The 12,274-nt window shown below is 42.9% G+C and overlaps 1 protein-coding gene across 7 annotated transcripts in view; it reads left to right on the top strand.

The window, feature by feature from the left end:
• LDLRAD4 (low density lipoprotein receptor class A domain containing 4) overlaps positions 1-12,274 on the top strand; it is a 465,509-nt gene that overhangs the window by 238,307 nt on the left and 214,928 nt on the right. For 5 of the 7 annotated variants that reach the window (XM_077270140.1, XM_077270137.1, XM_077270139.1 and 2 more), the window contains one exon: positions 12,011-12,145. The exons of 1 other annotated variant lie outside the window; for it this stretch is intronic. In XM_077270140.1, the coding sequence (XP_077126255.1) occupies positions 12,011-12,145 (135 nt within the window). Of the gene's footprint in view, positions 1-12,010; positions 12,146-12,274 lie in introns of those variants that run through there. One more of the 7 variants, XM_077270144.1, reaches the window with a different exon arrangement.

Below are 12,274 nucleotides of genomic sequence, written 5' to 3'. Positions count from 1 at the left end.
CTCCAAAGAGAGTTTGGACACCCTTTCTACTATTCCTAATGGTAAGGCCCCGGGCCCAGACGGTCTCCGTATTTACTACAAAAAAACATATAAAACCTTTACTGCCCCATTTGGTCACTCTATTTACCTCCTATCTTCAAGGTCAACCTATACCTAAACAATCTTTAGAAGCCTTTATTACTGTTCTACCGAAGGAGGGAAAAGACCTTAACTTATGTTCTAGTTATAGGCCAATATCGTTACTCAACGCGGACATTAAACTGTGGGCAAAAATTTTAGCGGGAAAGCTTAGTAACATTTTACCCAAATTGATCCACTCAGACCAGGAGGGTTTTGTTAAGGGTAGGGAGGGCAAGGACAACTCGACCAAAATCATACAGGCTACGATGTTTGCTAAAAGCCGCAATGTTCCCTTGGTTCTCCTGTCAACAGATGCTGAGAAAGCGTTTGACAGGGTGAGTTGGAGATATATGGAACAAGTTATGATTAAATTTGGCTTTCCGGTGCAATATATTTCAGCAATTCTCTCCCTCTATTCTCAACCTACAGCTAGAGTTAGGATTAACGGCACCCTGTCTGATAGTTTTAATATTAATAATGGGACTAGACAGGGTTGCCCGTTATCCCCGTCACTGTTCATACTAGTAATAGAGACGCTGATACAGAGCATTAGACAAGGGGAAGGGATAGAGGGATTGAAAGTTGGTTCTGTGGTACTAAAAACATTAGCTTTTGCAGATGATTTACTCTTCCTCATCTCTAACCCGTTCCAGGCCTTCCCGATTATTCTCAAGATATTTTATCAATTTGGCCTTCTCTCAAATTTTAAAATTAATACGGGGAAATCCGAAGCTTTAAATATCACTCTTTCGAGATCCCAAATAAATACTCTCAGCAACCAGACCCCTTTTTCATGGGCCACGTCCTCCATTAAATATTTAGGGATATTAATAACTGGAAATCCTATAAACCTCTTCCAGGCTAATTACCCCCCATTATCAAGGAGGATTGAGGCTTTGATGAAGTCCTATAGCTTGCCCACGCTATCTTGGATGGGACGTATTAATGTATTCAAGGCATATATTATGCCAATAATACTATATACTATGAATATGGTTCCTATCCAGATACCTTTGACCTACTTTAAAATGATTAAAATCAATTTATTTCTAAATTCATTTGGAAGTCGAAACCAGCCGGATTACCCTATAAATTATATCTTACTCCATCTCCTCGGGGGGGGGGGGGGGGGCTGGGAGTCCCTGATCCATACCTCTACTACAGAGCTATACATCTTAGCAGATGGCTGAGGGTGATATCATGTTGTGAAGGGGGAGACGGAGACGGTATAGACCTGGCTCTGCTGGGCCCTCGAGGCATCCCCTACCTTTGGTCCGGAGCTAAGCCACTGGCTGCTTTTGGACTAGATGGGGTGACTCTAACAGCCTTGAGAATTAAAAGACTTTTAAATAAGGAGCTTCCACCAGACACCTTCCCTTCTACGTTGACACCTGTCTGCTCTATACCATTTTTAATTGCCCCAACTTTTAGTGACCCATATAAATTATGGACTAATTTACCCAAAGAAACCTTGAATGGACTCTATAATAATAAAATTCTCCAGAATGGGACATGGCCTTCAAGCGCACCGGCCCAACCAAAAAATTTCCTTCAAATACTACACGTCAAACGAACTGTCTCACAGTTTGTACAGAAGTACCCGACCAGGTCAAATTGGTCTTGGTTGGATATTTTGACCAAATTTCCGCTTCCCAGACTTAACATTATATCCCGTATATATTCCCATCTTTCCAGCCCCTCCCTTGCCAAATAAACCATCATTTATATATTCATGGGAATTGGAACTTGGGACCTCCTTCTCAGAAGATCAAATTTCTAAGATGTTATCTAGTGCTAGAGGTTTTTCTAGGTGTATACTTCTGCAGGAGAATGCATATAAAATCTTGACTAGATGGCATTTAACCCCAGCAAAACTATTCCAGAGAGGTCTCGCAGATAATGAGACCTGCTGGAGATGCCAAAACTCGTTGGGTCATCACTAGGGTTGAGCGACTTTTGCTTTTTTAGGATCGAGTCGGGTTTCGTGAAACCCGACTTTCTCGAAAGTCTGTTCGTGTGAAATCGGCCGATTATTGTGAAAAGTCGGGGGGGCCGACCGAAACACGAAACCCAATGAAAGTCAATGGGGATTTTTTTTAATTCTCTCTCTCTCTCTCTCTCTCTCTCTCTCTCTCTCTCTCTCTCTCTCTCTCTCTCTCTCTCTCTCTCTCTCTCTCTCTCTCTCTCTCTCTCTCTCTCTCTCTCTCTCTCTCTCTCTCTCTCTCTCTCTCTCTCCTCGGACAGTGTAAATCAGTACATTCCTCGGACTGTGTAAATCGCTACATCCAAAACGGTAAGATGGTGTTTCTAACCCCACCCCCTGTGACGCCGCAGAAAGCAAGACAAGACCTATGTCATCACGCTGCCCACACTCCTTCATTGGCTGAAAAAATGGCGGTTAAAGCGTCATACGAAACATGACTTTGGCGCGAAGATCACCGACAGCATGGCCGATCCCACGCTGGGATCAGCTCGGGTTTCACGAAACCCGACTTTGTCGAAAGTCGGCGACTTATGAAATTGACCGATCCATTTCGCTCAACCCTAGTCATCACACACATATATTCTGGGACTGCCCCAAAATAAGAAACTTCTGGGAGAGTATTGGTTCCATTCTCAAGAAATTTTGTTTAATTAAATCAAGCCTACGGGCTGCGGTGGCTCTCCTTTCCTGCCCGTCCTCTAACTATTTACCAAAAAAACATGGCCTTCTCCCTCTCCTAGTAGGTGCCGCTAAGCACCTGATTGCACTACATTGGAGGGACGCCTCCCCCCCACTATAACAGAATGGTGTATTAAAGTAGATCAAATTTCACGCCTCGAAGAATTGTCAAGTTGGGAGGTTTCTAACCATGACTCCCATTTGTCCACATGGGCTCCCTGGAAAAAATTTCAGGAAGACAGCGTTCTTAATTGCCCTTGATATCTTGCTCTGCTTGAAGGATATTCATGCAACTTCAATATACCTAATTTTGACAGTATGTACCCATGCCAATAATTTTCCGTTTTCATGTATTTACATGTTATTTCCCCCTTTCTTGTCCCCTTTCCCCCTTTTCTCGCCCCTTCCTTATCCTTTTTCCCTGTTCCTGTTACACACTCCAACTCCCACCTTTCCCAACCCCTTACCTTCCTCCTTCCCTTAACTTTTGACTCAATTGTCTTTTTGCGTCTCATAATGCTGTTATCATATGTACGACAGACAAGAGAAAATTTGCTTTATTGTTGTAGTGTTTGTTGTTCCTTTTAAAAATAAAGAATTAAAAAAAAAAAAAAAAAAATCTATGGTGCACTGAACTGTTAATTGGCCATCCATTTTTATTTTTATTAATTTGAAAAAGATCTGTGTTTTTTTCTTACTGAATCAGTTTCAAGTGGACAAAACAGGTGGATATCTAACTTATCACTTTACCGTATACTTAAAAGGAACCTTCACCCTCAAAATCGAAGGGGAGCTAAGCCCACCGGCATCAGGGGCTTATCTACAGCATTCTGTAATGCTGTAGATAAGCCCCCCGATGTATCCTGAAAGATAAGAAAAACAAGTTAGATTATACTCGCCCAGAGGTGGTCCTGGTTCTGTTCTGGTCCGATGGGCGTCGCGGTCCGGTCCAGGACCTCCCCTTACGATGACATCCTCTTCTTCTCTTCATGCTGCAGCTCCAGCGCAGGGTACTTTGCCTGCTCCGAGGGCAAAGTACTGCTGTGCGCAGGCGCGGGGAAAGGTCAGAGGCCCAGCGCCTGCGCACTGCAGTGCTTTGCTCTGTCCTCAACAGGGCAGACAAAGTACGCCTGCATCGGAGCCGCAGCGTGAAGACAAGAAGAGGACGTCATCGTAAGAAGATGGGAGGCCCCGGACCGCAATGCCCATCGGACCAGAACCGCAGCGGGACCGCTCCTGGGTGAGTAAAATATAATCTAACCTCTTTTTCTCATCTTTCAGGATACATTGGGAGCTTATCTACATCATTACAGAATGCTGTAGATAAGCTGCTGATGCCGGTGGGTTTAGCGCACCTTCGATTTTGGGGGTGACAGGTTCCCTTTTAAATTAAAAAAAAAACAAAACAAAACAAAAAAAAAACCCTGATTCTGCTGCAATACCTTTTTTACACTGACAAAGTTGCTTGAACATTTATTTATATTTTTTTACAGCAAATTACGGCTTTATCAGTTCTACCAGTTGATTACTGAAGATTGTAAACTTGGCCTAAGTTTTTAGCAGTGTTATGATTTAACGTGATGCATATGCAAATTGTTTAAACCCTCATTGACCTATGGTATGTCTTTTTACAGCATTGGGCAATGAGCAAATGGCACCCCCAATAAATGTAAATGTAGTAGGTGTTTGCTTTATACTGTTCTGTTAGCAGAAAAATAAACTTAAAGCACTTAGAATATGGTGTTGCAAAAGCAAATTTGTTTAACCCCTTAGAGACAGAGCCAATTTGGTACTTAATGACCGGGCCAATTTTTACAATTCTGACCACTGTCATTTTATGAGGTTATAACTCTGGAACGCTTTAACGGATCCTGCTGATTCTGAGATTGTTTTTTCGTGACATATTGTACTTCATGATAGTGGTAACATGTCTTCGATATTACTTGCGATTATTTATGAAATATATGGAAATATGGCAAATTTTTAGAATTTAGCAATTTTCAAAATTTGTATTTTTATGCCCTTAAATCAGAGAGATATGTCACACAAAATAGTTAATAAATAACATTTCCCACATGTCTACTTTACATCAGCACAATTTTGGAAGCAAAATTTTTTTTTGTTAGAGTTACAAGGGTTAAAAGTTCACCAGCAATTTCTCACTTTTACAACACCATTTTTTTTTTTAGGGACCACATCACATTTGAAGTCATTTTGAGGGGTCTATATAATAGAAAATAACCAAGTGTGACACCATTCTAAAAACTGCACCCCTCAAGGTGCTCAAAACCACATTCAAGAAGTTTATTAACCCTTTACGTGCTTCACAGGAACTGAAACAATGTGGAAGGAAAAAATGAACATTTAACTTTTTTTTGCAAACATTTTACTTCAGAACCATTTTATTTTTATTTTCACAAGTGTAAAAACAGAAATTTAACCAAAAATTGTTATGCAATTTCTCCTGAAAACGCCGATACCCCATATGTGGGGGTAAACCACTGTTTGGGCGCACCGCAGAGCTTGGAAGAGGAGCACCGTTTGACTTTTTTTCAATGCAGAATTGGCTGGAATTGAGATCGGATGCCATGTCATGTTTAGAGAGCCCCTGATGTGCCTAAACAGTGGAAACGCTCCACAAGTGACACCATTTTGGAAACTAGACCCCTTAAGGAACTTAATTAGATGTGTGGTGAGCACTTTGAGCTCCCAAGTGCTTCACAGAAGTTTATAATGCAGAGTCGTGAAAATAAAAAATATTTTTTTAACACAAAAAGATTTTTTAGCCCCCAAGTTTTTATTTTCTCAAGGGTAACAGGAGAAATTGGACCCCAAAAGTTGTTGTCCAATTTATCCCGAGTACGCTGATGCCCCACATGTGGGGGTAAACCACTGTTTGGGCGCACGGCAGAGCTCAGAAGGGAGGGAGCACCATTTGACTTTTTGAGCGCAAAATTGGCTGTGGCGTTTAGAGACCCCCTGATGTACCTAAACAGTGGAAACCCCCCAATTCTAATTCCAACCCTAACCCCAACACACCCATAACCCTAATCCCAACCCGATCCATAATCCTAATCACAACCCTAACCCCCAAAACACCCCTAACCCTAATCCCAAAGTTAACCATAATCCTAATCAAAACCCTAAACCCAACACACTCCTAATCTCAACCCGAACCTCAAAACCTAACCCTAATCCCAATACACCCCTAATCCCAGACCTAACCCTAATCCCAAATGTAACCCTAATGCCAACCCTAATCCCAACTCTAACCCTAACTTTAGCCCCAACCCTAACTTTAGCCCCAACCCTAACTTTAGCCCCAACCCTAACTTTAGCCCCAACCCTAACTTTAGCCCCAACCCTAACTTTAGCCCCAACCCTAACTTTAGCCCCAACCCTAACTTTAGCCCCAACCCTAACTTTAGCCCCAACCCTAACTTTAGCCCCAACCCTAACTTTAGCCCCAACCCTAACTTTAGCCCCAACCCTAACTTTAGCCCCAACCCTAACTTTAGCCCCAACCCTAACTTTAGCCCCAACCCTAACTTTAGCCCCAACCCTAACTTTAGCCCCAACCCTAACTTTAGCCCCAACCCTAACTTTAGCCCCAACCCTAACTTTAGCCCCAACCCTAACTTTAGCCCCAACCCTAACTTTAGCCCCAACCCTAACTTTAGCCCCAACCCTAACTTTAGCCCCAACCCTAACTTTAGCCCCAACCCTAACTTTAGCCCCAACCCTAACTTTAGCCCCAACCCTAACTTTAGCCCCAACCCTAACTTTAGCCCCAACCCTAACTTTAGCCCCAACCCTAACTTTAGCCCCAACCCTAACTTTAGCCCCAACCCTAACTTTAGCCCCAACCCTAACTTTAGCCCCAACCCTAACTTTAGCCCCAACCCTAACTTGAGCCCCAACCCTAACTTGAGCCCCAACCCTAACTTGAGCCCCAACCCTAACTTGAGCCCCAACCCTAACTTTAGCCCCAACCCGAGCCCCAACCCTAAGGCTATGTGCACACGTTGCGGATTTTGCTGCGGATCCGCAGCGTTTCCGCAGCTGCGGGTCTGCAGCAGTTTCCCATGAGTTTACAGTACAATGTAAACCTATGGGAAACATAAAACGCTGTGCCCATGCTGCAGAAAGAACCACGCGGAAACGCAGCGGTTTACATTCCGCAGCATGTCAATTCTTTCTGCGGATTCCGCAGCGGTTTTACACCTGCTCCATAATAGAAAACAGCAGGTGTAAAACCGCAGGGGAATCCGCACAAAAACCGCGGCGTTTTGGCCCTGCGGATTTATCAAATCCGCTGCAGAAAAATCCGCAGAGAACCATTCTACGTGTGCACAAACCCTACCCCTAACCCTAACCCTACCCCCTAATTGGAAAATAGAAATACATACTTTTTTTTATTTTATTATTTTTTCCTTACTAAGGGGGTGATAAAGAGGGGGCTTATTTACTATATTTTTATTTTGATCACTTTGATAGGATCTCACAGTGACCAAAATAAAAGCGGAAGAAACTTCCTCTGCCGGCCGGCAGATCATGGCGGGCGCACTGCGCATGCGCCCGCCATTTTCTTACCGGAGGAAGAAACCGGCGGCCAGAAGATGACATAGGAGGACCCAGGGACACCGGTAAGTATAACAGGGTCCCCGAATCCCCCTATTTCTCTGTCCTCTGATGTGTGATCACATCAGAGGACAGAGAATTACACATCGCTTTTTTTTTTTTTTTTTGCGGTCGCCTTTAAACAGTTAATTACCGGCGATCGCAAAACAGGGGTCTGTAAAAACCGACCCCGGTCATGTTCTTTGGGGTCTCGGCTACCCCTGGTAGCCGAGACCCCAAAGATCTTCTGGGTGCCGGGCGCCCTGCGCATGCGCCCGCCATTTTTTTCCCGGAAAAAGATGGTGGCGCCCATCGGGAGCCACGAGGAGCGTTGGAGGAGATGGGTAAGTATCGGGGGGCTATCAGGGACCCCATTTCTCTGTCCTCCGATGTGCGATCACATCGGAGGTCAGAGAAATGAAATGGCAAATCGCGTTTTTTGTTTTTGTTGCGACCGCCGGTAAACGGTTAATTACCGGCGATCGCAACTCGGGGGTTGGTAAAAACCCCCCGAATCATGTTCTCTGGGGTCTCGGCTACCCCCGGTAACCGAGACCCAAGAGAAAATCCGACTCTGGGGGGCGCTATTCACTTTTTCCACGCCGTTAAAAGGCGTATCGGCGGCCGTTAAGGGGTTAAATATAGTTGTGTGCAAATAAACAGCTCATAAAAACTGAATTGCTGGGGTTTGTCCTGCATATAAAGGATCAAAATAAAGTAATATCACAAGTTGATAGGACATGTGATATCACTACTGTAGAATTTTAATTCTACATTATTGATTTTGCCTTTTCCCCCCACTTGTCTTGATATGTATATTATTGTTCATCTAGTGGTTCTATCGATGTGATATTAGCTGCAGCTTATGTAAAAGTGACGCTATCAGCCAGTACCATGATTAAGGCTATATGCCGGAATGCGTAGGTCTGTCATCATGTGGATTAGTCTTTATTTGTGATGGGGTTTTTAGATTTTAATTCACAATAAATGTGGAGTTCAAATATTTTTTTCGCCCCTGGATTGCAGGTGAGCCCTTGGTGATTTTTACTGTCCATATATACCCCTTCTTCTTAGTATTTCAGAATTGGTGATAACAGATGTATGTAGTATTCTAGAAAAACACAGAATTCATTTAGAAAGTTGAAATTGCATTGCCATAAAAAATAAACGCTATATTATGTACATATGAATATTGGAAGATTTGGAACTGCAATATTGCTATAGGAAAATTGCAGTAAAAGGTACTTGGCGCATACTTAGTACATTCTTACTGTAGTTTTCCTCTCCTGTAACGTTCTTAGAATTCTAGTCTTAGCTGGCACCTGTACACACGAGCCAGGATATGCTGGGCCGTTTTTCATCAATAATTGCATTGACCCTACAAGGAATAAAGCGGTCATCCCTTGTTTTTACTGCATGGTGAATGGGATATAAAAAAGTAAATGTTAGAATTAACAGCAGTTAAAGAACTTTCTCATTAATGGCAAAGATCTACACCGAGTACGGTACTTACATCAGGGTTTCCATCGAAATACCCCAAAAATGTGATTCAAATGAAGCTCCCAATTACAAAAATTAACTATAAGCAGATATAGGAGCTTTATACTCCCTTCTGGATTTTGTTGCGGCTAGGTCACTGATTTTCATTTATTTATTTTTTGTACTTTTTCAGTGCTCAAAAGTATGACTAACCACACTTTTGTGCAGTTTTAAACTCCATCTGGCCTCTTTTTTGGTAGTGACTAGGGATGAGCGAATAGCTTCAGATAAGCTTATCCGAATAGCTATAGTGCTTCCCAAATAGCTGCCTCAGGAACCTGGATACCTGGAGCGCTCCCGATAATCAGCTGTTGGGCGCCGCAGCTGCATGTGTCGCGGATGTGACATTCACAACACATGCATGGAAAGCCCAACAAACAGGCTGTCCATGCATGTGCAATGACTGTCACGCAGCTGCGGCGCCGGACACCTGATTATCGGAGCGCTCCAGGTATCCAGATTACCGAGGCAGCTATTGGGTTAAGCTCGTATCCAAAGCCATTTGCTCATCCCTAGTACTAGTGACTAGTGTTGAGCGATACCGTCCGATACTTGAAAGTATCGGTATCGGCCGATACCGGCAAAGTATCGGATCTAATCCGATACCGATACCCGATACCAATACAAGTCAATGGGACTCATGTATCGGACGGTATTCCTGATGGTTCCCAGGGTCTGAAGGAGAGGAAACTCTCCTTCAGGCCCTGGGAACCATATTAATGTGTAAAATTAAGAATTAAAATAAAAAATATTGCTATACTCACCTCTCCGACGCAGCCTGCACCTTACCGAGGGAACCGGCAGCGTTCTTTGCTTAAAATTCGCGCTTTAACTTCCTTACTTGAAGTCCCGGCTTGTGATTGGTCGCGCGCCGCCCATGTGACCGCTACGCGACCAATCACAGCAAGCCGTGACGTAATTTTAGGTCCTTCAGGATTTTAAAATTACGTTCCGGCGTTGTGATTGGTTGCGTCGCGGTCACATGGGCGACGCGACCAATCACAAGCCGTGACGTCACGGGAGGCAGGAGACGCGCACATTTTGCGCGCGTGTCCTGCCTCCCGTGACGTCCCGGCTTGTGATTGGTCGCGTCGCCCATGTGACCGCGACGCAACCAATCACAACGCCGGAACGTAATTTTAAAATCCTGAAGGACCTAAAATTACGTCACGGCTTGCTGTGATTGGTCGCGTCGCGGTCACATGGGCGGCGCGCGACCAATCACAAGCCGGGACTTCAAGTAAGGAAGTTAAAGCGCGAATTTTAAGCAAACAACGCTGCCGGTTCCCTCGCTGAAGTCCAGGCTGCGTCGGAGAGGTGAGTATAGCAATATTTTTTATTTTAATTCTTTATTTTACACATTAATGTTGTTTCGATACCGATACCCGATACCACAAAAGTATCGGATCTCGGTATCGGAATTCGGATACAGCAAATATCGGCCGATACCCGATACTTGCGGTATCGGAATGCTCAACACTACTAGTGACCTATGATTTCATCTGCATCATAGTGAGTGGCCCTGTCTGAGGTTTTGTCTGAATCTCTCATGGTTTTTTTGGGGGGTTTTTTTTTTTTTAGGGGATGTAGATGGTAACCTATCAGATGCTCAGCATAGATCACAGGCCAAATGTGAAATTACTTTCAGGCTGTGTGCACACGTTGCTTTTTTCCCGCATTTTTTTTTGCGATAACGCATACATATGCATGCTATAATTTAGAATGCATTCTGCAATTTTTGTGCACATGATGTGTTTTTTTCCGTGAAAAAAACGCATCGTGGTAAAAAACGCAGCATGTTCATAAATTTTGCGGGGTTTTTTTCGCGTTTTTCCCGCTATATAATGCATTGGGAAAGCTCTGGAAAAAATTGCGCAAAAAACACGGTAAAAACACAAAAAAAGTGAAAAAACTCATGCGTTACATGTGCACATAACCTTAAGGCTGATAAAAAAAAAAACTAAACCCCAAATCTCGAACACTAAAAACTTCAACTCATCCATGAAAAGTCTCCACTCAAGTTTGTCATCTGCCAACAGAAAAATAAGTAGAAAATCATAAATTGCACTCCAGAGGGGATAGATGAGGTGCCAGAATAGTTTCAATCTGTGCCAGTAAGGCTATGTGCACACGTTCAGGTTTTTTCGCGATAAAAACGCTATAAAAACGCATACACATACATATGCATCCTATCATTTAGAATGCATTCTGCAATTTTTGTGCACATGTGGGGTTTTTTTCCGCCAAAAAAACGCATCTCGGTAAACGCAGCATGTTCATTAATTTTGCGGATTTTTCGTGTTTTTCCCGCTATTTAATGCGTTGGGAAAAAATGCACAAAAAAGCATGCGGATTTCAGGCAGGAATGTCCGGGTTTTTGTCAGGAAATTTCTGCAAGAAATTCTTACGTGTGCACATACCCTCACAGTAATAAAACTGCACTCAGAAGCATATGTTGCAAAACAAGGTGAATTTTATAGGCAATGCATCAACAGCAAGTGGATAACATTTCGGTCCGCATGGACCTTCATCAGATGAATGCTGTGATGTTGTGGAAGATGAGTAGTCAGTACTCATAGGGCATGACACTTTAAACAGACTGAACGTGGTAAGAGGTGTCTGCGCTGAAAGACAGGAAGCGCTTCCTGACAAAGTATATGCAGTAACATGTCTATTTAGTAAATACTCCCCATAAAAAAAAAAAATCTTTTGTTGCCTCTACTTTGTGCTATCAATATGTTATTCCCATTAGAAATTTATGAACAAATTGGCTTTAAGTTTTGCCTATTAAAGGTGCATTGAGCATTCGCTTAATTTTTGGACAGTATTTGGTCGTTCCCAGGTTCCAAAGGTGTATTCTTAAAATTCCTCGGGATCTCAGCAGTCAGACCACTGAGCGATCCGTAACTTATGTCTCTGGAGGATTACTTGCCATTTTAAGAATGTACCTTTAAATTCTTAGAGTTAATAATGAATATGATAAATGTAATGATCCTATTAGAAACATTTTGCTTATGATTATAATACTTTGCTTTGTGTGTGTTTTTGTTTTTTTGTTTTTTTCTCCAGAGTGCAAATTTACCTGCACCAGTGGCAAATGTTTATATCTTGGATCGCTGATTTGTAACCAGCTCAATGATTGTGGTGATAACAGTGATGAAGAAAACTGCCCGACGGAGCACCCTCCACCAGGGATATTTACCTGTAAGTATCTGCCTGAGCAGCTTTTATTCTATGCCTTTATTTTTTGTATCTGGTTCAAAGATAAAATGCAAATTAGTGATTAAATTACTGATATGTTTTTGGTCTTTCTTTGTGTAACCAGTAAACTTT

This window comes from Ranitomeya variabilis, chromosome 6 (genome assembly GCF_051348905.1).
Source record: "Ranitomeya variabilis isolate aRanVar5 chromosome 6, aRanVar5.hap1, whole genome shotgun sequence".
NCBI classification, from domain to species: Eukaryota; Metazoa; Chordata; class Amphibia; order Anura; family Dendrobatidae; genus Ranitomeya; species Ranitomeya variabilis.
Note: the sequence above shows the minus strand (reverse complement) of the source record. Positions and strands in the feature narration are given on the sequence as shown.